At 46.6% G+C, this 25,811-nt stretch overlaps 1 protein-coding gene across 4 annotated transcripts in view; it reads left to right on the forward strand.

Moving 5' to 3' along the window:
• ADAR (adenosine deaminase RNA specific) overlaps positions 1-25,811 on the forward strand; it is a 49,640-nt gene that overhangs the window by 20,723 nt on the left and 3,106 nt on the right. For 2 of the 4 annotated variants that reach the window (XM_034936477.3, XM_055101147.2), the window contains exons 2-14: positions 7,719-9,157; positions 11,611-11,794; positions 12,222-12,370; positions 12,931-13,075; positions 13,203-13,393; positions 20,558-20,783; positions 21,041-21,212; positions 21,507-21,600; positions 22,288-22,410; positions 22,703-22,836; positions 24,601-24,783; positions 25,099-25,211; positions 25,620-25,747. In XM_034936477.3, the coding sequence (XP_034792368.2) occupies positions 7,719-9,157; positions 11,611-11,794; positions 12,222-12,370; positions 12,931-13,075; positions 13,203-13,393; positions 20,558-20,783; positions 21,041-21,212; positions 21,507-21,600; positions 22,288-22,410; positions 22,703-22,836; positions 24,601-24,783; positions 25,099-25,211; positions 25,620-25,747 (3,281 nt within the window). Of the gene's footprint in view, positions 1-1,714; positions 1,734-1,758; positions 2,332-7,718; positions 9,158-11,610; positions 11,795-12,221; positions 12,371-12,930; positions 13,076-13,202; positions 13,394-20,557; positions 20,784-21,040; positions 21,213-21,506; positions 21,601-22,287; positions 22,411-22,702; positions 22,837-24,600; positions 24,784-25,098; positions 25,212-25,619; positions 25,748-25,811 lie in introns of those variants that run through there. The other 2 variants (XM_063605031.1, XM_034936479.3) reach the window with 2 other exon arrangements.

The following is a 25,811-nucleotide window of genomic DNA, read 5'->3' on the forward strand; positions in this document are numbered from 1 at the left end:
CTTTTGATGGACATTTGGGTTGTTTCCAGTTTGGGGGCTATTAGAGATATTACAAATAATGCAACCATGAACTTCTTGGGGTTTACCATTACCTTTCTAGATAATGGTAAACTGGTTTCCTGTAGTGACTAAGAGCTTCTCTGCATCCTTGCTGCCACCTGGTCTAATCAGATGGCTAATGCTGTCTGTCTGGTGAATGGACAGTAGCTCACTGTAGCTATACTGTGCATTTCTCTGATGTGATGGGGTTGAGAACCTTTTCATATGTTTGATATTTTTTATCTCCTGTGAAGTTGTCTTTCGATTGTTTTTGCCCATTGTTATACCTACTGAGGGGTCTGTTATTCTTTCAACTAACCAGCCCTCTGAAGGCGAATATAAGGATATAAAACATGCTTCCTGCCCCCGAGGAGATGACTTGACGATTCTAGAGGCAGATATATGAACAAGAAGTACATGATAATTGTGATTACTGAGGCATCCATCTTCCCTACCAGACTAGCTAAAGGATGGCGCTCTTATTTGTGTCATATCCTGGGTGCTTAACACAGTATCTGCCACATAATTAGGTGCTTAGTAAAGTTTTGTTAAATGATCGAATGGGGCGTTTTTAGCGCAGTGTGCAAGTGCCCTATTAGGGGTAGGTGCCCAGTAACTCGAGAAGCATGGAGTAAGAAACCACAAACAGCACCTGCTCCCCCTCCTCTCCCCCTACCTGCTGTGGGGAAGGCCTCCCTTGTAAATTTGAAAGGTTGATTCACGGGAAGCCGTGGAGGAGGTGCATGCTAGGCCAACGAATAGAATGTGCAAAGGCCCAGAAGGAAGACAAGAGCCCAGCCTGCAAGGGAATGTTAATTTGGAGTGACTAACACCATGAAAGGGCATCAGCTGGAGATACTGCTATAAAGGGACTGCCTTGTAATTTCATAAGCATGGGGGTAAAATTAAGATTAAACACAGGGAAAGAACATTCTCACAGGTGAGGATGGTGTTGAACCCTAGAATAATCGTTTCCCAGATACCTTGAACAAAAATCGAGCAGTTAGAGAAGCCTGACCATGAAGCAAATTTGACTTTTGTCCCTCTAGATAACAAAAGTTATCTTTTTGAAAGTAATGGTGTAATTAGAATGAGTGTAGAGAAGCGCTGAAGACTGAGCTTTACTAAAGCCTTCAGACCTGGATTTGGCAGCAGCGTGGCCTTAGTCAAGCCTCGGTTTCTACACCTGCAAAGTGGGAATAATGCCTACCTTGGAGGGCTGTTGTGAAGATTAAGGGAGATAATACATGTAAAGTACTTAACCATTTGCCTGGTGGGGTAGTTTTTATGACCTAGATCCTAAATTGTTCACTGCTGCTGTTGCTACTCTTGGTACTTTTTACTGGCTGGCATCTGCTTGCTTAAATTTATAACATAGTAGGAGCATTAACAAGGTCCCACGGTGGGAACCTTGGTCGTTTGACGAGATCTGCGCTCCCGCCCATCCCCCCCGACCTCCACATTGGAGACGCGGCCACCACCGCGCTGGCGCGGAGAGAGGGAGGACCGGGCGTCATGCTGTTTCTGGCCTGAGGTTTTGTGTGCCTTTGTTTTCCTTTTGCTCTATTCGTGTATTCCTGCCTACGGCCTGTGCGGGGAATTAGGAGCTCAGTACTGAAACGGCGGTTTTCCTAAACAGTACCGGACGGGCGCGGGGGCTGACGCCTGTAATCCCAACACTTTGGGAGGCCGAGGTGGGCGGATCTCTTGAAGCCGGGAGTTCGAGACCACCCTGGCTAACGTGGTGAAACCCTGTTCTTACTAAAAATACAAAAAAAAAAAAAAAAAAAAAAAGCCAGGAGTGATGGCGCTCGCCTGTAATCCCAGCTACTCCGGAGGCTGAGGCAGGAGAATCGCTTGAACCCGGGAGGCAGAGGTTGCAGTGAGCCGAGATTGCGCCATTGCACTCCAGCCTGGGCAAAAAGAGCGAGACTCCGTCTCAAAAAAAAAAAAAGTACCTTCCGTAGTTCTCATGCAGCGGAGGGGTTCGACTTGTAACCGGCCTGAAACCAAGCGTGGCGCAAGATTTGCTCAAGCCCCTCCTCTTGGCCAAACTTTCCGGAGGGGAAGGCTTTCCGAGGAAACGAAAGCGAAATTGAACCGGAGCCATCTTGGGCCCGGCGCGCAGACCCGCGGAGTTTCCCGTGCCGACGCCCCGGGGCCACTTCCAGTGCGGAGTAGCGGAGGCGTGGGGGCCTCGAGGGGCTGGCGCGGCCCAGCGGTCGGGCCAGGGTCGTGCCGCCGGCGGGTCGGGCCGGGCAATGCCTCGCGGGCGCAATGAATCCGCGGCAGGTAAGACGGGCCGGCCTTGGACCTTCGCCGCCGTCTGGGTTCGTTTACAACCTCACAGGCTTTGTGTTGCAGTGCGTAGCGTGTGCATCTTGTGAGTGTTAGAGTGTGTGTGTGTGTGTGTCGTCTTGCCAAGCAGCATTGCTGGTTTAGGAATTTGTGCGTCTTGTGAGTGTTTGTGTGTGTGTGGGTGTGTGGGTGTATGTGGTCTTGCCAAGCAGCATTGCTGGTTTAGGAATTTGTGCGTCTTGTGAGAGAGTGTGTGTGTGTGTGTGTGCGCGTGTGTGTGTAGTCTTGCCAAGCAGCATTGCTGGTTTAGGAATTTGTGAATTTGTATCCTGCTCATTAATTCTGCAGAATGGAGCAGTGCGTGAAGAGGGCTTGGGGGAAAATGCGCCCCCGTCTGAGTAGGAAGGCCTGAGCCCATGTCAAGGCAGACACATCGTCTCCCTTTCTGCTAGGGCCCCTTGTGAACCCCCTATCCCCGCTTTAGCCCCACTTGAACAACGTTCGGACTTTGAGCAGCGCACACTATCCTCAGCTCACCTTATCCACCTCCTGAAGGCCTTCTGGGAGTTAAAAATGGCACTTAAGCTGTAGGAGAAAGCTTGTTAACCACTTTATAAATTATAGCTAAAAACTGGGAAAACACAAATGGCCTTCAGCAGGTTAACAGATAAACTGAAATACATCCACATAATGGGATACTGCTTAGTAGTGAAGAGGAAATACTGTTACAAGTAACAACACGGGTGACTCGCAAGTGCGTTATGCTAAGCACGAGAAGCCAGACTCAAAAGGCTGCATACTGTATGAGTCCATTTATATGACATTCTGGAAAAAAAAAACCACAGTTATAGGGATGGAAAGTGGATCCGTGGGTGCCAGGGACTGGGTATCGTGGAAGAAATTGATTGTTGAGTGGCATGAAAAAACTTTTTAGGGAAATAGAAATGTTCTATATCTTGATTGTGGTGGCGATTGTCGAAACTCATAGATTTATACACTTAAAAGGATAAATTTTACTGTATCTAAATTATATACCTCAATTTTGTTAAGATATATATATATTTTTTTTTTTAAAGCACTCCTTTGAAAGGATTAAGGACGCCTGACTTGAAGGAAAAGCATTTCTGCACAGGTGTCAGTGTATTGCACTGTGGAACCTGTGTGGTAAAGGCAAAGGGGGTAGTGCTTATCTCTTGATCCTAAATATGTGAGACCAGATTAAAGTGAAATCTGGGAGGCAATGAATGTTAAATGAGTTGTTATGTGATTTGCATAGAGGTGATGCTGAGAGATTTAGAAAGGATCACTATGGGTTGCTTGCTCACTTTCTTGCTCTCCTATTCCGTAGCTTTCCAAATGGCTGTACTCAACGGTGGCTTGGTGTTTAGGGGATTTAAGGGGGGCAAAAAGAAAAATTAATAATCTCCTCCTCTCCCTCTAACCCTACTGCCCTAAGATATCCTTAGCAAACTTACATCTCCTTTCTTTTCTCTGTGTTCATTCCATTGTGCGCACACATACACATTCATGGATTTTCTCTTTTTGTTTAGGGAAAAAAATTATAATGTACATACTATTCTACAACTTTTTGTTTTATTGAACATTATATGATTCCTAACTTATCCCCAGGTGAATACAAATAGATATGACACATTTTTAAAAAATAAAATAACTGGCCGGGCGTGGTAGCTCATGCCTGTAATCCCAGCACTTTGGGAGGCCGAGGAGGGCGGATCAGGAGATCGACACCATCCTGGCCAGCATGGTGAAACCCCATCTCTACTAAAAATACAAAAATTAGCTGGGTGTGGTGGCGTGTGCCTGTAATCCCAGCTACTCCGGAGGCTGAGGCAGGAGAATCACTTGAACCCGGTGGGCGGAGATTGCAGTGAGCTGAGATCACACTGCACTCCAGTCTGATTGCAGTGAGCCGAGATCATGCCACTGCACTCCAGCTTGGCAACAGAGCGAGACTCCGTCTCACAAAAAAAAAATAACCGTGTGAGTACTATTCCATAGAATGAATGTTTCATAATTTAATTCTTCTATAGACAGACATTAAAATATTTTCCAGATTTGGGCCAAGAGTAGCAGTTTTAAAAACATTTAGCTTTTAACTGACTTTAGCCACTTTGAGACACAATTTTTTTTTCCCAAGGTCACTCAAAGAGCTAATAGGAGAACCCCTAAGTCCCATAATTCAGCTCTGGGAGCCAGCACTCACTCTGTACACACATTTGCCTCTGTCCCTAGCAATATGGTGGGCGTGAGGGTGCAGCAAGAGGAACAAGAAAGAAATGATTGCTTGCATAGTGGCGTCTTGTTCATGCAGTCATTAATTCAACAAATGTTTGTTGAGAATCAGCTTTGTGCCAAGTGCTAGGGAGGTTGAGATGATTGAAGCATAGTCCTTGACCCCCAAGAGCTCACCATGGAATCAACTGAAGCCCCTCATCAGTACTGTGTTGGGAATATTGAGAGTGGAGAGTTGAGTATAACTTATAGGACACCTAATGTTAATTACCTTTCAGACACTGCAATCTGTGTGTGCCATAAAAAAAAAAAAAAAATCCAGTAGCTCTGATACAAGGGAGAGTAAATGGTTTAACAGGTGCTGAGTAGGAGAAGCTCAAGGAGAGGAAACCCCAAGGGCTGAAGAAGGTGGGAGTCAGGAGTCTCCTGAAGCAAGTGGCATTTAAGGAGCTCTATAAGGAAAGGGTCAGAGTTGTGATAGGTGGCTGTGGAGGGAGATGTGCCACCTGGGTTGGCATGTAGAGGGATAGAAAGATTAGAGGCCTTTGCAATGGCCCAGTAAGAGGTAATGAGGGGCTGGAACTGGAAGAAAACACATTTAAGACACAGTACAGAGGTGGCAGACAAGGCGGGACTTGGCAACTACCTGATGAGATCCAGGAGATGAGGCCAGGAGGCGGGCAGCAAAGATGACGCAGGTTTCTAGCCTTAATAGGCTAGGAGGAGAGTGATGCCATTAGCAATAAGAACTACAGGAGAAGGAGCTGAGTTTGAGGGAACTATTAATTTGGTTCAGAATATGTGCTGTTTGAGTTATGGCAGGATATTTAAGTGGACAGACTGTCGACATAGTTGGAAATTCAGATCTTAAGCTCCCACACAAGGTAGTGGCTGGACATAGTAGATTTGAGTGCTCTTGCTTCAGAGGGCTAGTTTAGGTTGGGGCAGTGATTAAAGCAACCTAGGAAATAAATTATAAAGGAAGAAGAGGTCCTTAAAACCTTGGAGACTGATTATATAAAGGGTGGATCCGTTAATACAGTAGCTATTAAAAAATGATAAGGGGTGGGAAAAAGGGACAAAGAAGAAAAAAGAGGTGAAAGACCTTTGCTGGGTCACCAAACCCTGGGAGGAGAATTTTTTAAAAGAAGAGTACTCAATCCACAGTGAACTAAGGCATGTTTGTTAAACACAATTGACCACCACACAGCGAAGACCCAACTGAGGTTCAAGAGAAGGAATTTTTATGGACCCTGTTAGCACAAGTCAAGGTCCTTCTCCAGTACCGCTGGGAAGCTTTGGAGAAGAAAAGGGGGACAGTGGGCCTTGGGTGGAGAAGGGAACTGACCATGAGATCCAGGTGGGGTGAGGAGGTGTGTGAAGTCAGAGTGGGGAAGAATCAGGGTGGCTTACTGGCAGCTTCACCGGGGTCATGCGAGGAGCAGGTTCCACCAGAGTAAGGAGTGAAGTTGTAGAAACACAGGGAAGTCACCATCAGAAAAGAGCAGGAGTCAAGAAACTATGGCCCACAGGTACAAACTACCTGTTTTTATAAATAAAGCTTCATGGTAAATGAATTGTAAATAAAGTTTTGCATATTGTGTGAGGCTGTTTTTGTGCTACAGTGGCAGAGCTGTCTGGCCCTTTATAGAAAAAGTTTATCAGCCACTGGAAAAGAGTTGCAGGATTTGAGGTCTTGGTGTGATGGCCTAGGTTAGAGTCATAGTGAGATTGAAGGAGTAGCTAGACAAGCCAATTGTGTGGCAGAAAGGTAGGGATGGAGATCACTGGGTTAAGGATCCTCGTAGCCAGGACACCATGAGAGTGATTGACAAGAATGCTGAAATCCCCTAAGTGTGTCAGGATGTGGAAGAGTAGAAGGCTAGAGTTATGGAAGAAAGGGTCCCACCTCTACCTGTGCAGCCTTCAGGAGAGTCTGAGGAGGGGGCGGTGAGTGTGAGTAAATGTTGTCAGAATCCCTCCTCCCAGTCTACAAGCCCCAGGGAAAGGAAGCAAGGTGTTTACTGACACCCCCAGGCTTATAAGTACTTCCTGGCTCCATCACCCTCCAGTGAACAGCCCTGGGGAGAAGACAGTACTGGTTTGCAGGTGGGTGGGTGGGGAAAGGGGTCACAGGTGCTTGGTGTTCTGGTAAATGTGCATATGAGAACATGGGGTTGCTTGTGCCCTGTCCGTCAGGGTTCAGAAGAACGTGCGGTGGAAGCAGCTATGGGGAAGTAGCTAGGGAAGGTAGGACTGGTCTGAGGTGGTGAGGAGCAGATGCTGCCAGCTCCACACATCCAGGAGAGCCTGGGTGGTTTGGGCAAAAGTCTCTGGCATCCCTTCTGAGCCTGGGTACCACACTGAAGAGTGAGGACAGTGTGCCATTTTTATCAGGAAACCCTCCAGCTCCCTGAAAACCAAATTCTGATCCTCCTGGGATGGCAGTGAAGAGCCACAGAGATGACTCTGAGGTCCCGTGGCCTTTTCCCACCTGGAGATTGTTTTCGTTACTGCGCTGTTACAGCCTTGGCGGACTGGGGTTCAGTTTCATCCAATCACATTTCTTCTTTTGTCATAGTCATCTAAACGATAGATCTTAGAGACAGGTGGGCAGGGGGTGCACTGGTGAGCCTGACTTAAGGAGAGGTCATCTCGTCCCTTCCCTAGTCCCATCTCCCTTGGTTACTGTTATTTCATGTGATTGTTCTGGTTATTTCAGGTTATTTTGTTTTTGTTTTCAAAACAAAATAACATATATTTGTTGTTCTGATTTTAAAGGGGTAATTGTTTTGGTAACTAGAAAATTACCTTCTCAACTCCCTTAAATTCTGTCAAAGGGAAAAGTAAGTTAGGTTGCTGGAGAGGCTATGCTGAGGCCTCAGAACCTCTGTACTCCTGGAAGTTCTGCGTGCTTTGCCTCCTGCTCCCCTCTCTGTGTTCCTGTTGGCAGGCCCCTAGGCAGGATTTAGGAGGCAGGCAAGTCACCCTAGCCAAGTCATAAGCCCATGGCTCAATTGCCTTCTCAGCCCTTCAAGGGCTGTTCCACAGGCAGCAAAGGGAGGGGCCTCCACAGGTTCACCACTGCAGCCCTAATTCATTTTCTTTTCCACTGTCTTATTCTGCAGGGGTATTCCCTCAACGGATACTACACCCATCCATTTCAAGGCTATGAGCACAGACAGCTCAGATACCAGCAGCCTGGGCCAGGATCTTCCCCCAGTAGTTTCCTGCTTAAGCAAATAGAATTTCTCAAGGGGCAGCTCCCAGAAGCGCCGGTGATTGGAAAGCAGACACCGTCACTGCCACCTTCCCTCCCAGGACTCCGGCCAAGGTTTCCAGTACTACTTGCCTCCAGTACCAGAGGCAGGCAAGTGGACATCAGGGGTGTCCCCAGGGGCGTGCATCTCGGAAGTCAGGGGCTCCAGAGAGGGTTCCAGCATCCTTCACCACGTGGCAGGAGTCTGCCACAGAGAGGTGTTGATTGCCTTTCCTCACATTTCCAGGAACTGAGTATCTACCAAGATCAGGAACAAAGGATCTTAAAGTTCCTGGAAGAGCTTGGGGAAGGGAAGGTCACCACAGCACATGATCTGTCTGGGAAACTTGGGACTCCGAAGAAAGAAATCAATCGAGTTTTATACTCCCTGGCAAAGAAGGGCAAGCTACAGAAAGAGGCAGGAACACCCCCTTTGTGGAAAATCGCGGTCTCCACTCAGGCTTGGAACCAGCACAGCGGAGTGGTAAGACCAGACGGTCATAGCCAAGGAGCCCCAAACTCAGACCCAGGTTTGGAACCTGAAGACAGCAACTCCACATCTGCCTTGGAAGATCCTCTTGAGTTTTTAGACATGGCCGAGATCAAGGAGAAAATCTGCGACTATCTCTTCAATGTGTCTGACTCCTCTGCCCTGAATTTGGCTAAAAATATTGGCCTTACCAAGGCCCGAGATATAAATGCCGTGCTAATTGACATGGAAAGGCAGGGGGATGTCTATAGACAAGGGACAACCCCTCCCATATGGCATTTGACAGACAAGAAGCGAGAGAGGATGCAAATCAAGAGAAATACGAACAGTGTTCCTGAAACCGCTCCAGCTGCAATCCCTGAGACCAAAAGAAACGCAGAGTTCCTCACCTGTAATATACCCACATCAAATGCCTCAAATAACATGGTAACCACAGAAAAAGTGGAGAATGGGCAGGAACCTGTCATAAAGTTAGAAAACAGGCAAGAGGCCAGACCAGAACCAGTAAGACTGAAACCACCTGTTCATTACAATGGCCCCTCAAAAGCAGGGTATGTTGACTTTGAAAATGGCCAGTGGGCCACAGATGACATCCCAGATGACTTGAATAGTATCCGCGCAGCACCAGGTGAGTTTCGAGCCATCATGGAGATGCCCTCCTTCTACAGTCATGGCTTGCCACGGTGTTCACCCTACAAGAAACTGACAGAGTGCCAGCTGAAGAACCCCATCAGCGGGCTGTTAGAATATGCCCAGTTCGCTAGTCAAACCTGTGAGTTCAACATGATAGAGCAGAGTGGACCACCCCATGAACCTCGGTAAGAGACCACCCAGGAACTGTACCTAGGATTGGGGTCAGGTGCTTTTGCTCCTGACGCAGTCTTGGCTGATTTGTGAGCAGTGCTGTTTGGTGGCGCCTATCTTTTCCTCCTTCCCTTCTGCCTTTTAGCTAAATCCCCCTTGATTGGCCCTTTCTCCAGATATTGAGCAGGGAATATAGACCTTGGACCAGCCAGAATCTTGGCTGAACAAGGGGGAGGTTGACTCTGTTGGCTGTAATGAAGCTTCTTTAGAAATGATTGGTTTTGGCCGTACACGGTGGCTCATGCCTGTAATCCCAGCACTTTTTGAGGCCGAGGCAGGCATATCACAAGGTCAGGAGTTTGAGACCAGCCTGGCCAACATGGTGAAACCCTGTCTTTACTAAAAATACAAAAATTAGCTGGGCGTGGTGGCATGCACCTGTAGTCCCAGCTACTCAGGAAGCTGAGACAGGAGAATCACTTGAACCCAGGAGGCAGAGGTTGCAGTGAGCTGAGATTGCGCCACTGCACTCCAGCCTGGGCCACAGAGCAAGACTCCATCTCAAAAAAAAAAAAAAGAAATGATTGGTCTTGGGGGCCGGGGCGGTGGCTTACGACTGTAATCCCAGCACTTTGGGAGGCCGAGGCAGGCAGATCATGAGGTGAGGAATTCGAGACCAGCCTGGCCAACATGGTGAAACCCCATCTCTACTAAAAATACAAAAATTAGCCGAGGGTGGTGGTGCTTTCCTGTAATCCCAGCTACTCGGGAGGCTGAGGCAGGAGAATCACTTGAACCCAGGAGGTGGAGGTTGTAGTGAGCCGAGATTGGCGCCACTGCACTCCAGCCTGGGCGACAGAGTGAGACTCCATCTTGGAAAAAGAAAGAAGAAAGAAAAACATGATTGATCTCCATGCATCAATATCATGCCTGCCTCCTAAGGCAGAGGTAATGAAGACTTAATTCCCTTCTGTAGGCCTTCCCCTCCTCCCTAAGCCGTTTTCTGAGAGAGGTGCAGGAGCAGGTGGGTTGGGGCAGGCTGCATACACAGGGGGGGTGGGTTGTGCTGCTAAGCAGCAGCAGGTCCACAATCCCCCCTCTGCATAGCTCCTGGGGGGAAAGGATGGAGGAGCGTGTGCACGGCTGCCTGCCTGTTGAAGGTGGTGATTCTAATTTTATAAACCTCCTCTGCACAGATGGGTAGGCTAGCACTTGCTGCCACTCCTGAGCTGTGAAGTCAGCGATTACCTCACTCAGATAGCTGGTCAGGCCCTGCACTGTAGGTCCTAATAGGCCAGTCAGATTGAGGAAAACAGGAGCTTCTGAAGGGTATAACAGAGAGCAAAACCACTGAAGCTGAGTGGCTGCAGCTGCAGCCAGGGAAAGAGCCAGTAGGATGGGGGAGAATTCCACTGACCTTTATGTTTACCTAGCCTGGTTTCTAGGGGTGTAGATTCCTGGCTAGGGCCCTTATTCCTTGTCTTGACTGTCTTCATGACACCAATTTGGCATTTCAGGAGAGCGGTTAAGAAAAGGAGTTGTGTCTGTCCAAAAGCTGGCAAGGCCAGAGCTGGATTGTTTGGGGTAGAGACTGGATGGCCGTCATTCTCTTTTGCCTCCATCCCTCCTCCCCAGAGTTGGAGGAAAGCAGTGGATTTTGTGGTTAGTCATTCTTTGGACTCACACTAAAAGAAACATTGGTGCCATGTTCAAACATATCAGAAGACCTAGGAAATAAGAAATTTGACCTACTTTTCTACATGAAATCCCAGACTGAGCAAAGAGCTCACCACATTTGAAAGCTTGAACAAAGGGGGCCTAGGCTAAGTCCAGAGGCCTAGAACAAATGCTTTTTTATTTTCTACATAACAAGGGGAAATTCCTTGTTATGTAGAAAATAGCTGGAGACAAATGGTGCTATAGAGTGACTCATAACAAACTACGGTGATATAGGTCTAGGGACAAAAGCAGGCCACTGATAAGTGGCAGATGCCTGATCCCCCTAGGTAGTGGGGAGTGTGAGACTGGGTTATAAGAAGCCTTCACTATCTTTTAGGACCCTCCCTTGAGGAGGCCAGTCTACCACAATTGCTTTAGAATGAAGGTCTTTTGGTTGCTCACAAGATTATAATGGCAATTTTTGGCTCATCATTTTTGTGTGTGTGGGTTTTATCTTAATTCATTGTTAAAGAGATAGTGGGTTTCCCCTGAGCTAGTTTCCTATCATCTGTGCCTATGTTTGCTTCACTGAGCTATGGGGAAAGAGTCACTGGCTGCTTTGTTTACAAAAAGAAAGGACAGGCTGAGCCTTAAGGAGTAGGAAGGAGTTCCTTGGCCTACCCTTCATCTCCTCCACAAGTGAAAAGCCCCTTAGCGTAGCAGAAAATTCCAGGTTGAAGGTCTCTTTGGAGAAGGCAGAAGGAGTGACCTAGACTCCTGTTCACACATCTAATCACTTTCCGTCAAGATTTAAATTCCAGGTTGTCATCAATGGCCGAGAGTTTCCCCCAGCTGAAGCTGGAAGCAAGAAAGTGGCCAAGCAGGATGCAGCTATGAAAGCCATGACAATTCTGCTAGAGGAAGCCAAAGCCAAGGACAGTGGAAAATCAGAAGAATCATCCCACTATTCCACAGAGAAAGAATCAGAGAAGGTAGGTGTCCTCCTGCCATCTGGGAGGACATCAGTTCCCTGTCAGTGTCTGGATTGTAACTGACTCCCTTGAGGCAATCCCAGCCTAAACAATTGACACCGTCTCGGAGTCAGCTTCCCACTCTTCCCTCTACCCTATCTCGCCAGCCCACCTTTCCTCCTCTCATACCCAGCTCCTCTGTCTGCTCCTGTCCCAACATAATTGGATTTACAGAATTTCGGACTTGAAAGAGACCTGAAAGTTTATTGAAGCCAATCTCCTCTCTTGGAAGATGCGGAATGAGAGCTCCAGCAGCCCCTTTAACTTTGGGAAGCCAACCCCTTGACAGGTGGTGGGAAGAAAGTCCCCCATCCCCATCCCTTCTTCTGTGATGGACTAACCAGTGTTTTCTTAGTTTTGTTTTCTTCTTGTCTCTCATTTTCTCTAGACTGCAGAGTCCCAGACCCCCACCCCTTCAGCCACATCCTTCTTTTCTGGGAAGAGCCCCGTCACCACACTGCTTGAGTGTATGCACAAATTGGGGAACTCCTGCGAATTCCGTCTCCTGTCCAAAGAAGGCCCTGCCCATGAACCCAAGTATGTCCTACGTGTCCTCTGTCCAGCTGAGGTTTTCTCAGAAAGAAAAAGAGACACATTTTCTTCCTTGCCTCCTCAGGGATGGCAGATTGACCAATTTCTCCTGTTTCAAAATGGGGAAAGGAGGGCTCTGAGGTCCTGGTTGCTGCTTGTGAGGCAGACAATTAGGGATTAGGAATTCAAAGGGAATTCCTGGCCCACTCTCTATCTCCTCTATAAGCACTAGGGAGGTTCACGGCTTGGAGGTCACTCACTGTTGGTGGGACAGAAAGGTACAGGACCTGAGAAGCTCTCTGCCTGTGGGTCTATAGACTCACATGTTCAAGAGAAGTGTTCCTGGAAGAGGTGAAACTAGGTTGATGCTTAAATGGTGAAAGGGGTCAGCCAGGCTAAGAGACACTGGCTGTTCAAGGCAGAAGTGACTGCATGAGATGTGACTGCACAGAGGTGATGTGTTCAAGGAAATTACCAGTAGTGGAGGATGGCAGCCTGGCAGAGGCTAGGTCAGGCTCCTCAGTCAAAACCATTTTAATCCTTCTACGTGCTTCATCTCCTGTCAGGTTCCAATACTGTGTTGCAGTGGGAGCCCAAACTTTCCCCAGTGTGAGTGCTCCCAGCAAGAAAGTGGCAAAGCAGATGGCCGCAGAGGAAGCCATGAAGGCCCTGCATGGGGAGGCGACCAACTCCATGGCTTCTGATAACCAGGTAGGGCGTTTTCCTACTCAAAAGATACAGGTCATTTTTAGCAACTGAGTGGTTTAAGATTGCCAGTGACTCCCTCAACATTTCCTGAAGTGTTTACGGCTCCTCTGTTTGATGGATTCTCCTTTAGCCTGAAGGTATGATCTCAGAGTCACTTGATAACTTGGAATCCATGATGCCCAACAAGGTCAGGAAGATTGGCGAGCTCGTCAGATACCTGAACACCAACCCTGTGGGTGGCCTTTTGGAGTACGCCCGCTCCCATGGCTTTGCTGCTGAATTCAAGTTGGTCGACCAGTCCGGACCTCCTCACGAGCCCAAGTGAGTGTCCTAGTCCTGGCTAATGCATGTGTCACCAGTTGGGGATGGTCTGTAACCCAGGGAAAACAAGGGTGTGCTTTAGCTGTGTAGGACAGAAAGGGCGAGTTGAGGGAAACAAGTCCAGCCCTGTCTCCACGGCCTCTTAGAAGACAATAGACCTGCCAAGAGTGAATGCGTTCACTCTTCCAGTAAGCATGATCCTTTTTAATTTTTTGACTAGTTTTAATTTTTAAAGAAATGTATAGGTACATTAAAAAATCATTCAGGCCAGACATGGTGGCTCACGCCTGTAATCCCAGCACTTTGGGAAGTTGAGGCAGGTAGATTACCTGAGGTCAGGAGTTCAAGACCAGCCGGACCATATGAGGAAACCCTGTCTCTACTAAAAATACAAAAATTAGCTGGGCGTGGCGGCGGGTGCCTGTAGTCCCAGCTACTCGGGAGGCTGAGACAGGAGAATTGATTGAACCTGGGAGGCGGAGGTTGCAGTGAGCTGAGATCGTGCCACTGCACTCCAGCCTGAGCAACAGAGCAAGACTCCATCTTGAAAAAAATCATTCAAGCTGATTGAAAAAGTAGTCATTTCAATGAAAAGTCTCATTTCCGTCTCAGACTTCTAGTTTCCCTCCCTAGACCCATATATTACTATAGCCCTGCATTAGCAACTGGGATGCGGTCTGAGAAGCATGGTTTTGTTGTTGTGAGAACATCAGAGTGTATTTACATAAACCTAGATGGCATGGGCTCCTACACACGTACAGGCTGTATGGTATGGCCGGTTGCTCCTAGGCTACAAACCTGTACAGCATGTAACTGTAGTGAATACTGTGGGCAGCTGCAACACACTGGTAAGTATTGGTGTCTATCTAAACAGCGAAAAGATACAGTAAAAAGACAGCATAAAGGATAAAAAAAATACTACACCTGTATAGGGCGCCTGCCATGAATGGAGCTTGCAGGACTAGAAGTTGCTGTGGGTGAGTCAGCCAGTGAGTGGAGAATGAATATGAGGGCCTAGGACATGACTGTACACTAATGTAGGCTTTGTAAACACTGTTCACTTAGGCTAACTACATTTATGTAAAATATTTTTCTTTAATAAATTAACCTTAGCTTACTGTAACCTTTTTACTTTATTTTTACTTTATTTTTTACTTTATTATTAACTTTTTTATTTTTTGTTTCTTTTGTAATAATACTTAGCTTAAAACACAAACATGTTGTACTGCTATCCAAAAATATTTCCTTTGTTTATATCCTTAATTCTAGAGTCTTTTTTCTGTTTGTAATTTTTTTTATTTTTTTTAACTTTTTAAACTTTTTTGTTGAAAGCTAAGATGAAAATACATTAGCTGTTAGCCTAGGCCTACACAGGGTCAGGATCCTCAGTATCACTGTCTTCCACCTCCACGTCTTGTCCCACTGTAAGGTGTTCAGGGGCAATAACATGCATGGGGGCCGTCATCTCCTATGGTAACAGTGCTTTCTGGAATACCTGCCTGAGGCTTTTTTTAGTTACTTATTTTTCTAGAAGTAGAAGGAGTATACGCTGAAATAATGATAAAAATATAGTAAACACATAAGGAGCGTGTAGCCTAGATCCCTCGCATGCACAGTTCACAGTCGAGTTCACACTCCTACAAGAATCTCATGCTGCTGCTGATCCGACAGGAGGCGGAGCTCGGACCAGAATGCTTTCTTGCTCGCCACTCACCTCTTGCTGTGTGCCCAGGTTCCTAACAGGTTACAGAGCCCTGCACTTGGTGATAAGAATTTTTCAGCTCCATCATAATCTTACAGGGCCCCTGTCATATGTGTGATTTATCATTGAACAAAACGCTGTTATGCAGTACATGACTATACCAGTTTCTTGAGTCCTTCTAGAAATTGCTGTGCATAACTAGCACATTTTCCCTTTTGTCTTTTTAAACAAATATATCTTCTGTTTTATACGTTGACTCCTTTACTTACCAGACTTCTTGCATAGCTGCATAGTATTTCATTGAATAGAAGCTGACAAATTCAGTTTCTCAGAAGTAAACATTTAATAGGGACTTAGGAACAGAAATGATGTCTTGGGTGGCTGCAAGATGGTGGATCCCTGCACTTACCCTCCAGAAAGTGTGCTTTCTATAGAGGCTTTTTTGGTTAAACATGCAGCTGGTCACACATTATACTTTCTTGTGAAACTTATGAGCACTAGCTGGTGGGGAGGCTTGGTAGACATCTTTGTGTGGAATTATTTATGCTACCCAACACCTTGGGATGCGGGAGTCAGATATTGGTGGTCATAGTGGTTTTGCATCAAGATGGCATCACTCTTGCCATGCAACAGGCATGTTTTCTTAATCTCTAAGGTCTATCACAAAGTGGAAAAGCAAGGTGTAAAGTGAGGGGAGAGGTGAAGATTGTCTGTATATGGCTAGAATATTTTCTTGAAGGATCGAAAAAACTGGCAACTGTGTTTGCTTCTGGGGAAGGAGGGACACTTTTATTGTACACTCTTAACTGTTTGAATTTTCATATGTTTGGCATCCAACTTGTCCATTTTAAAGTCATTAAGGAAAAAAGCTTATAAAAATGCTATCTTGTTACTTTAAATTTGTCTCTCCTTAATAGAAGTAATGTCAGCCGGGCGCAGTGGCTTACACCTATAATCCCAGCACTTTGGGAGGCCGAGGTGGGTGGATCATTTGAGCTCAGTAATTTGAGACCAGCCTGGCCAACATGGTAAAACCCCATCTCTACTAAAAATACAAAAAATAGCTGAGCATGGTGGTATGCCCCTGTATGCCAGCTACTCTGGAGGCTGAGCAGGAGAATTACTTGAACCCAGGAGGCGGAAGTTGCAGTGACCTGAGATTGTGCCACTGCACTCCAGCCTGGGTGATGGAGTGAGACTCCGTCTCAAAAAAAAAACAAAAAAATCAGAAGTAATGACATTTCATTTATTCATATTTATGTGTTATTTGCATTTCCTTTTCTGTGAACCACCTGTTCTTGTCCTTTTCTAGTTTTCTTTCAGATTGTTACTCTCATGGATATGTAAGAACTTTTAACATAATTTTTAAAAGTAGCCCTTTGCCCAACATGACCCAATTTAGAACACACATCTGCCCACTGTTTAAGCCATCTGGAAAAGGAGAGGCCCAGTCTCCCTCCAGCTGCTCTTCTACTAATTCATATCCTTCACTCTCAATAAGCACCTCCTTATCTTTAAGCACAGTCCTTCAGATGATAGGTTCAGTGCATGTCCTCTTTCTCTTCTGTGAAATCTTCTATGAAATCCTTTCTAGGACTTCAAGTCAGCCATTCATTGAGAATGTAAGAATTTACTATGAACTAGATGGAAGATACAAAAAATTGCTGCCCCTGAGTGTGTAGCAGACATATAGCCATAGCAGTATTGAAATGTGCCATTGGAGGTGAATGCAGAGTGCTGTGGGGACACAGAGGACACTGCTGCCACTGTCTGCCAGGGAGCTGAGGAAGGTTGCATAGAGAGGGGAAATGCTAATTGAGTAACTACGTTTATTAACTATCTCGTACAATAATATACTCTAGTTGCTTCTTAATGTGAATTATGCTGGGTCTTTTTTTCCTTTCTGTCTACTCTTGTTGGTGATGTTAACTAATTTTATGACTTCTTTTTTTTTTTATTTTTTTATTTTTTTGGAGATGGAGTCTCACTCTGTCACCCAGGCTGGAGTGCAGTGGCGCAGTCTCAGCTTACTGCAACCTCCGCCTCCTGGGTTCAAACAATTCTCTTGCCTCAGCTCCTCGAGTAGCTGGGATTACAGGCATCTGCCACATCTGACTATTTTTGTATTTTTAGTAGAGACAGGGTTTCACCATGTTGGCCAGGCTGGTCTTCAACTCCTGACCTCAGATGATCCACCCGCCTCAGCCTCCCAAAGTGCTGGGATTACAGGCATGAACCACCGCGACAGCCATGACTTTTAATATCTAAATGCTGGAGACCACTCAGAGCTCCCGATTCCTCCATCTAGTTGCTTACTTGTCACCTCTGTTTGGATTAACATCCCTAATATGACATGTCCAAAGCAGAACTCTTGGGTTTTGCCCCCTTCGCTTCATTTCCCCCAAGTCTTTCCCAGCTTAGTAAGTGATACCACTGTCTACCCAGTGGCTCAAGTCAGAAACCTGAGGATCATCTTTTCCTCTATCTCCTTTACCTCCTTCGTCAACTCATCCTTAAGTCCTATTGGTTATACTTAGAATTTCTACCCCAAATCCCTTCCTCTTCTTTCCACCTCCAGCGTCAGCACTCTAATCCAAGCCACTGTCTCATCTAGACTGTCACAATAGCCTCCTAACTGATCTTTCTACTTTATTTACTCAACACTTATGGAGTATCTTCTATTTTTTTTAGAACAGGAACCAAACGTTAACCAATAGTCACCTAAAGAAATGTAAGATCTCATATTTGATAAGTATTCCAAAGGGCTGGAGTTGCAGCGAGAATCAATTATAGCACAGTTTGACTTACGAAGGAGAGGGGGAAGGGCTTCCCCAAGAAGTACTGCCTGAGCTGAGACTTTAAGGATGATGAAGAGAGAAAGACTGAGGGTTCTAGGCGAAGGACACTGTTAAATCCTGTGGTGGGAGAAGCGCAGAGCTGGCAAAGAGGCTGAGAGGAGGCACTTATGGGTGGAGCAGAGAGCACGAGGGAGGGCTGGCGCTAGAGGATATTAGAGAGTTGATCAGGGTGGCCCACCAGGGCCTTCCTTGTTAGTCACATTAGTGCTTTTACCACAGAAGCAGTGGAGAGCCATTGAAGGTTTTTAATAAAGGACTGTGACGTTCCCTCTCTCCACACTCTTATCCCTTTCCCAGCATTTTTCTTCTTAATTTTCTTTCCTCTGCTGAGAGAACCATTTCAGATCTTTGCCTCTTTCTTCAGATTTGCACCCATACACCTGTTCCTCACTTTAAACTACCTTACTTCACACTTAATTGAAAAAATAGCAATAAGCATACAAGAAATACCTTATCTTCCCATTACCAACTACCCCCTACCTCCGTCTGTACCAGCAAGAGTGAAGGACGTATCCCTCCTCTCATCCCGGTGTCCTGGATCCCATCCCTCTCATCTGCTCTAAGACTTTATCGCTTTGGTTGTCTCCCCTCTCCTTGTCTGCAGCTCCTCCATCTAGATCATTCCCACCAGCCTTGAAACATGCCCATGACCATCTTTTAAAAACCTTCCCTCTACCCCATATCTCCCTGCAGGTACCATCTCATTTCTTTGCTTCTCTTACAGCCAAACTTCTCAAAAGAGTTATTCATACTCATTGTCTTCACTTGAACTCATTTCACTAAAAAGGCCAACCACTAGCCACATGTGGTTATTGAGCACTCGAACTGTGGCTAGTGTGCTGAGCCACTGAATTATTAATTGCATTGTAATTAACTTAAATTCAGTAGCCCCATGTGGCTAGTGGCTACCATATTGGATAGCACAGCTCTAAAGGATTCTAGTTGCATAATTAACAAACTTTATCATATATGTAAATATATCAGTATAAAACTTTGCACATAAGAGTTCATATTCTTTTCAAACACATAGGGCAGTCATGAAATTCTCCTGGATCCCTGAGGTAAAGATACTACACAATCTGTCCCTCCTGACCACCTTCACCATCTTCTTTTCATGCCACTGTCCCTCTCATTCTGAACTTAAGCCCACTGGCCTGCACGGGCCTGCCAGCATGGACAAAGAAAGGAGTGAAGGCATTCAGTTGCTTCGGATCATCAAGGAACAGTGAGAAACTCCATGTGGTTGAACATAAACGTTGATTCCTTTTACTGCCTGAGCTGCTAAGTCTTGAAACTGAAGCCTCTGTTGTATGCAGTTAGAGTATCCAAAGCTGGGTTCTCAGCCAGTAGATTAGGATCTGGTTGAAAGCTAGGATTCTTGATGCCTTGTCTGGTACATTTCCAAGCTGTTTTGCTCCACCATGCTCTTCCCTCTGTGTTTGGAAATTACCAGCCGGAGCGGTAGAAGCCACCTCCCTGCTCCACTTGGGCACTTTATTGTCAGCGCAGCTCATGCGCCCAAGATCCATTCCTTACCCCAGAGTTAGCTTAAGCCTGCCAGGAGTCAAAAAAACAACTCCCAGCAAAACCTGGGTCCCTGGCCTAAGGCCGACCTTGACCTAATGACCTCTCCAGGTCAAGTCGCCTTGAGCTAATAGGAAGTAAATGAGGGAATGGAGTTGGGCGCTTTAAAAATCAGACAGTGTATGAAGTAACAGTGACTTGTGGGGAGAAAGGTAGTCCCTTCTGATTTCTGCTTAAGAAGAGAGTCCAAGTTGGTGCTAGCATTTCGTTAAGCCTTCCTCATACTTCATAATCTTCCTTTATAGTAAGGACAGGCTCAGAGCCTTTGCAGGTAACAGTATCTAGTCAGAATTTTATAACATGATTTTATCATATTCTGTTTTACAGCCACCTTCAATATGTGGCAAGTGATACTGGTTTTCCATTTACAGTAGTGAAACAAAGTTTCCTATTTCAGTGTGTTTACATTTTTATCTCTTTTTTCATACCTAGTATTACAGATATTTACATTTTTAGAGTCTGTTTATTTATTTTAGAGATGGGGATCTTGCTGTCTCGCGCAGGCTGGAGTGCAGTGATATAGTCATAGCTCACTGCAGCCTTGACCTCCAGGGCTCAAGTGATCCTCTCACCCCAGCCTCCCAAGTAGCTGAGACTATAGGCACACACCACCGTGCCCAGCTAATTTTTTTTTTTTTTTTTAAGAGACAGGGGTCTCACTATGTTGCCTGGGGGGATTACTATGTTGCCCAGGCTGGTCTTGAACTCCTGGCCTCAAGTGATCTCCCACCTTAGCTCCTCGAGTTGCTGGGATTACAGGTGTGAGCCACAATGGCTGGCTCTAAGAAGTCAATTTAGAGAAAAATATTAATTAATAGTCCAAGTAATACCTGGATCTGGCACAAATCATGTGGTGATTCATGAATGACCAAAATCTAGGAAATGCTGCCTTAGAAACAGCTTCTGTTTGACGGGTCCATATGTTTGCAAGACTGGCCACATCTTCAGCAAAACTAACCCTTCCTTGGAACAATGTCAGGGTCTGGCACTTGTCTTCATTCTCTGTTTCTCATCCCAAAGGTTCGTTTACCAAGCAAAAGTTGGGGGTCGCTGGTTCCCAGCCGTCTGCGCACACAGCAAGAAGCAAGGCAAGCAGGAAGCAGCAGATGCGGCTCTCCGTGTCTTGATTGGGGAGAATGAGAAGGCAGAACGCATGGGTTTCACAGAGGTAACCCCAGTGACAGGGGCCAGTCTCAGAAGAACTATGCTCCTCCTCTCAAGGTCCCCAGAAGCACAGCCAAAGACAGTTAAGACGTCTACTTTTGGTGCCTTTTTTTGGGGGTGGGGGGTCCTCCTAACTCCTAAGTGGAGGTGGCTCTTGCTGTCATGCGAGTTATTCCTAGGCTTTACTCTTAGCCTCGAGAGAGCATGTAACTGGGACACTAGATGTAAGAAGGAAAAGATGACTCACACGACAAGTAGAGCTTGATCTCCCTGCCCACAGTGAATATGGTGGACACAGCCTCAGCTTTGTGGTGCTGACACAGCCTCTTTTCCCCACAGCTCCCTCTCACTGGCAGCACCTTCCATGACCAGATAGCCATGCTGAGCCACCGGTGCTTCAACACTCTGACTAACAGCTTCCAGCCCTCCTTGCTCGGCCGCAAGATTCTGGCCGCCATCATTATGAAAAAAGACTCTGAGGACATGGGTGTCGTCGTCAGCTTGGGAACAGGTGAGTGAGGCTCTGAGACATGCCGCCTCCCATGGCGCCTGAAAGCGGGTCCCTCTCATCCTCCCCTGGAGTCCATGCATGTAAGTCCAAGGCAGGGAGAAGAGACTTCATTTTAGCTACAGTCAATTCAGAGTGAGGAATGAGTTCTTAGTTCCTAGAGGAGAGAATATGGGAGTCTAGGATCTGAGAAACTGAGGCTGTTTCTGCCTTGAAGCTTTCAGAACAAATAGCCTTCATCCTGTTTTCCATCGGTTTCCTTCCATTATTCTATTTCTGTTTTAAACACCTTCCTAGGGAATCGCTGTGTGAAAGGAGATTCTCTCAGCCTAAAAGGAGAAACTGTCAATGACTGCCATGCAGAAATAATCTCCCGGAGAGGCTTCATCAGGTGAGTGAGGTCAGAGCTGTGGCCCGGCTGTGGAGAGCTCCAGTTCCCTGCCCCACATGGCTCCGACACGGCCTCTGAATCCCCCTCAGACAGACGGGTCATGATGTGGCAGTGGCAGCCTTTGCTTTTCACCCGTCCATTTGAACCTGTCTGATGGAATCCATCCCCTCTGTGACCTGAGCTGCCTCCCACTGCTCGGCCTGTTTTTAAATGCTGTCCTTTTTTCTGCTAACTCTGCTGCTTCATGTTCTTTTCTAAAAACACAAAATGACCTTTTAGTCCTCAGGGCCTTGGGGATGAGGCAGCTTTCCATTTCCGTTTGAGGACCTACACAACCTTGATGCCCCTGCCAGCTTTCTCCTCTAGCTCACCTTTTCTTTAATTTATGAAGGGAGAGACTTAGAAAGGAGCAACAGCTTCCTGTAGTCCTTGAATCAGTTTGCTCTGCTCTAGAATCCCTGTAGCCACCATAGCGAGGAGCCCTCAGCAGAAATGAAGGAGACCCAAAAGGCTAACTATGCTTTATGAAATGCTGGGGTCTCCCCTGGAGAATTTCCACCTGATAAACTGTGAAAGGTCTGCAACATTGAGACTTTTCCTTACTTGCTCATTTGGAGGTCAGATTATAGAAACAACTGCTTTTCCCAGAATTGAACCTGCCTTCCTAACCAGACTTTCTTTTTATAGGTTTCTCTACAGTGAGTTAATGAAATACAACTCCCAGACTGCGAAGGATAGTATATTTGAACCTGCTAAGGGAGGAGAAAAGCTCCAAATAAAAAAGACTGTGTCATTCCATCTGTATATCAGGTCTGTACAGTTCCTGTTGCTGCCAGGGTGGGCCCTGCCAGGCTGTTAGAATTGGGTATCCGAATGCTCTCCTGGCCTGTAAATCGAACCTGATACAATAAGCCACACTCCACTGTGGGTTTGAGGTCCATATTCAGGTGTAGATGACTCACATGTACTGCTGTCCACCTCCAGTCTCCCATGGTAGGCCTTAGAACACATCCCTTGCTTCTGTCACATCTGACTGTTTTGGAGCCCCACGAAATTGCAGATTTCCCACAGGTGAGTTTTAACAGCCACCCCTGTTTTTCAGCACTGCTCCATGTGGAGATGGCGCCCTCTTTGACAAGTCCTGCAGCGACCGTGCTATGGAAAGCACAGAGTCCCGCCACTACCCTGTCTTCGAGAATCCCAAACAAGGAAAGCTCCGCACCAAGGTGGAGAACGGTGAGTGATACATGCCCCCGCCTCCTTTCCTCAAAAGGCTCTGCAAGGTCCAGGGACCCCAAGTCTCTACAAGGCTGCTAGGATTTTACCATTAGTCACTGGGCACAGAGGTGCTGTTTACAGGAAAGGGAAGACCTGGGTCAGGGAGCTGTGTGGTAAGATCAGGGTTCTATTTTGAATGTGTTAGTTTGGGAGATCTGGGAGATCCCCAAGTCAAATAGGAGGTGGGGGTTCCCATGTGGAACTCAGAGGAGGGAGCTTGGCTGGAAATAGAAATATGGGAGTCATCCCCCTATAGGGTCTTCATGGCCATGAGAATGCATAGGATCACCTCAAGAAAGCGGGGAGGAAATGAAGAGTGCGGCACAACCAAGCCCTGAGGAGTTGACAGATGAGGATGCCAAGTGCCGGGGTCCCCTCCTGTCTAGCTGGCAGTTGACTCTGCCTTGTCCACTGGCTCCTTCTCTCCTATCCTCTCCTGTCTCCTTACTGTCTCTTCGCATCCACTCCATTGCATTCAGGCCACGTCAGCAGTCATCATGGTGGTCCTGAAACCTTGCTAAATACCCTAAAGTATAGACACAGTTACCATGGAGCCGGTGCTCCACTCCTAGGTATATGCTGCAGAGAGATGGGAGATCTGTGTCCACACGGAAACTAATATGTGAATGTTCATGGCAGCATTACTCACAAGAGCCAAAAAAGTGGAAACAACCCAGACGTCCATCAGCTGATGGATTCATAAATAAAACATCAAATATATCCATAAATTGAATATTATTTTGGCGATAAAAAGAAGTGAAGTGCTGATACATGCTTACAATATGGATGCACTTGAAAACTTGATGCCAAATGAAAAAAGCCAGTCACAAAAGATCACATATTGTATGATTCCATTTATATGAAATGTCCAGAATAGACAAATCCATAGAGACAGAAAGTAGATGAGTGGTTGCCAGGGCCAGGAGTGGGAGAGTTGGAGAGATGAGGAGTGACTGCGCCAATGGGTTAGAAGGTTTCTTTTTGGAGCGATGAAATGTTCTAAAATTGACTGTGGTGACAGTTGCAGAACTCTGTGAATATACTAAAAATGACTGAATTGTATGCTTTAAATGGGTGAACTGTATGGCATATGAACTATATCTCAGTAAAGCATTTTTTTGTTGTTTTTTTTTAAACCCGATAGTGGTTTCCCACTGCACTGCATATACAAGCAAAACCTGCTGTGATCACCCGGCCTCCTCTCATGCCACTTTCCCCATCCCTCGCATATGCTCTGTCCACACTGGCTCTCTGTCAGGCCCCTGAACAGCCAATCCGCTGGCTGCCTTGGGGCCTTTGCTTTTGTCCTGTGTGCCTGAAACACTTACTCCAGCTGTCCTCCTCCATGTCTGGGCTCCCCTGCTGCTGCTGTCCCAGGAGGTGTCCCCTGTGGTCCTCCGTCATAGCTGCCTCAGAGCCTTCAGAGCACTGTCAGCATCTGGAATTCTTCCGTATGTACTGGCTACTGGTTTAGTGTCTATTCTCTTCCCTTTCAATCTCCTCACTACCATAGATGTTTTAAGAGGACAAAGATCTTACTTGGTTTTGCTCACCGTTCTTTCCCAGCACCAAGCATAGTGCCTGGCGCATAGCAGGGGCTGTGAAATATGTGAAGAATGAATGAATGTAGCCTGTGGCCCAAGCTTAAGGAGGATAAAAACCACGCCAGGGAGTGCTTTGGTCCATTGGCGCCTGTGGGTCTGACCCAAGTCTCTCACACAGGAGAAGGCACAATCCCTGTGGAATCCAGTGACATTGTGCCTACGTGGGATGGCATTCGGCTCGGGGAGAGACTCCGTACCATGTCCTGTAGTGACAAAATCCTACGCTGGAACGTGCTGGGCCTGCAAGGGGCACTGTTGACCCACTTCCTGCAGCCCATTTATCTCAAATCTGTCACATTGGGTAAGGGGCCTGCCTTGGGATCTGGAACTGGTCTGTCCTTCTTGTGCCCAGATCCCAAACTGCATGCTTTATTGCCAGGTGTTTTGTCTCCCTTATCAAAGTAAGCATGCTTCACTCCTCAGTAATTGATTGAGTGTCCAGTCTGCTGTGGTAGGAAGATCCTGGTAGCCCCAGTCAGAAGGTGCTTCCTAACAAGGCAGCTGTTTCTCTTTCTTGACAACTATATCTTGTACTTCCAAAATCCCCACATGCTTCTGCCTCTTAACAGCATTTGGTGCAAACACAGGTATATATGTTTCTCTTTTTTGTACTCAGGTTACCTTTTCAGCCAAGGGCATCTGACCCGTGCTATTTGCTGTCGTGTGACAAGAGATGGGAGTGCATTTGAGGATGGACTACGACATCCCTTTATTGTCAACCACCCCAAGGTGCTATAACCCCCTTCTATTTTCCCTGACATTTTCCTCCTTTTCAAGCAGTCATGTAAACAGAGGGAAAATGTACACTGTGGGCAAGGGGAACATTGCCCACAGTGGTAGCCCACAAGGGAACATTGCCCACAGTGGCCCACCACCAACATTGGTTGGTCTCCCAAGAACTTAAACTTTCTTCCTTTTGGATGCCAAGGGCTTTTCTTCTCTTAGTCTAGAATTAATCTGAATCGAGGTGGAGTTAGTATGTCTAGAGTGTGCTCAGTCTTAGCCAAACAGAACCCTAAATACAGGGGAAAGATCATGACCCCACACTTCCTCTCTCCTATGAGTCTTGAGTCCCTGCTTCAGAATCTTACTCCTGAAAGGTTTCCATCTTTCTCCCGTTGCTTCTGGGATTCCTAGGTTGGCAGAGTCAGCGTATATGATTCCAAAAGGCAATCCGGGAAGACTAAGGAGACAAGCGTCAACTGGTGTCTGGCTGATGGCTATGACCTGGAGATCCTGGACGGTACCAGAGGCACTGTGGATGGGTAAGGAGACAGGAGAGCGCAGTGAGGACCAAGCCTCTGCCCTGACTTGCAAGGGTGCATCATA

This window comes from Pan paniscus, chromosome 1 (genome assembly GCF_029289425.2).
Source record: "Pan paniscus chromosome 1, NHGRI_mPanPan1-v2.0_pri, whole genome shotgun sequence".
Classification (NCBI taxonomy): domain Eukaryota; kingdom Metazoa; phylum Chordata; class Mammalia; order Primates; family Hominidae; genus Pan; species Pan paniscus.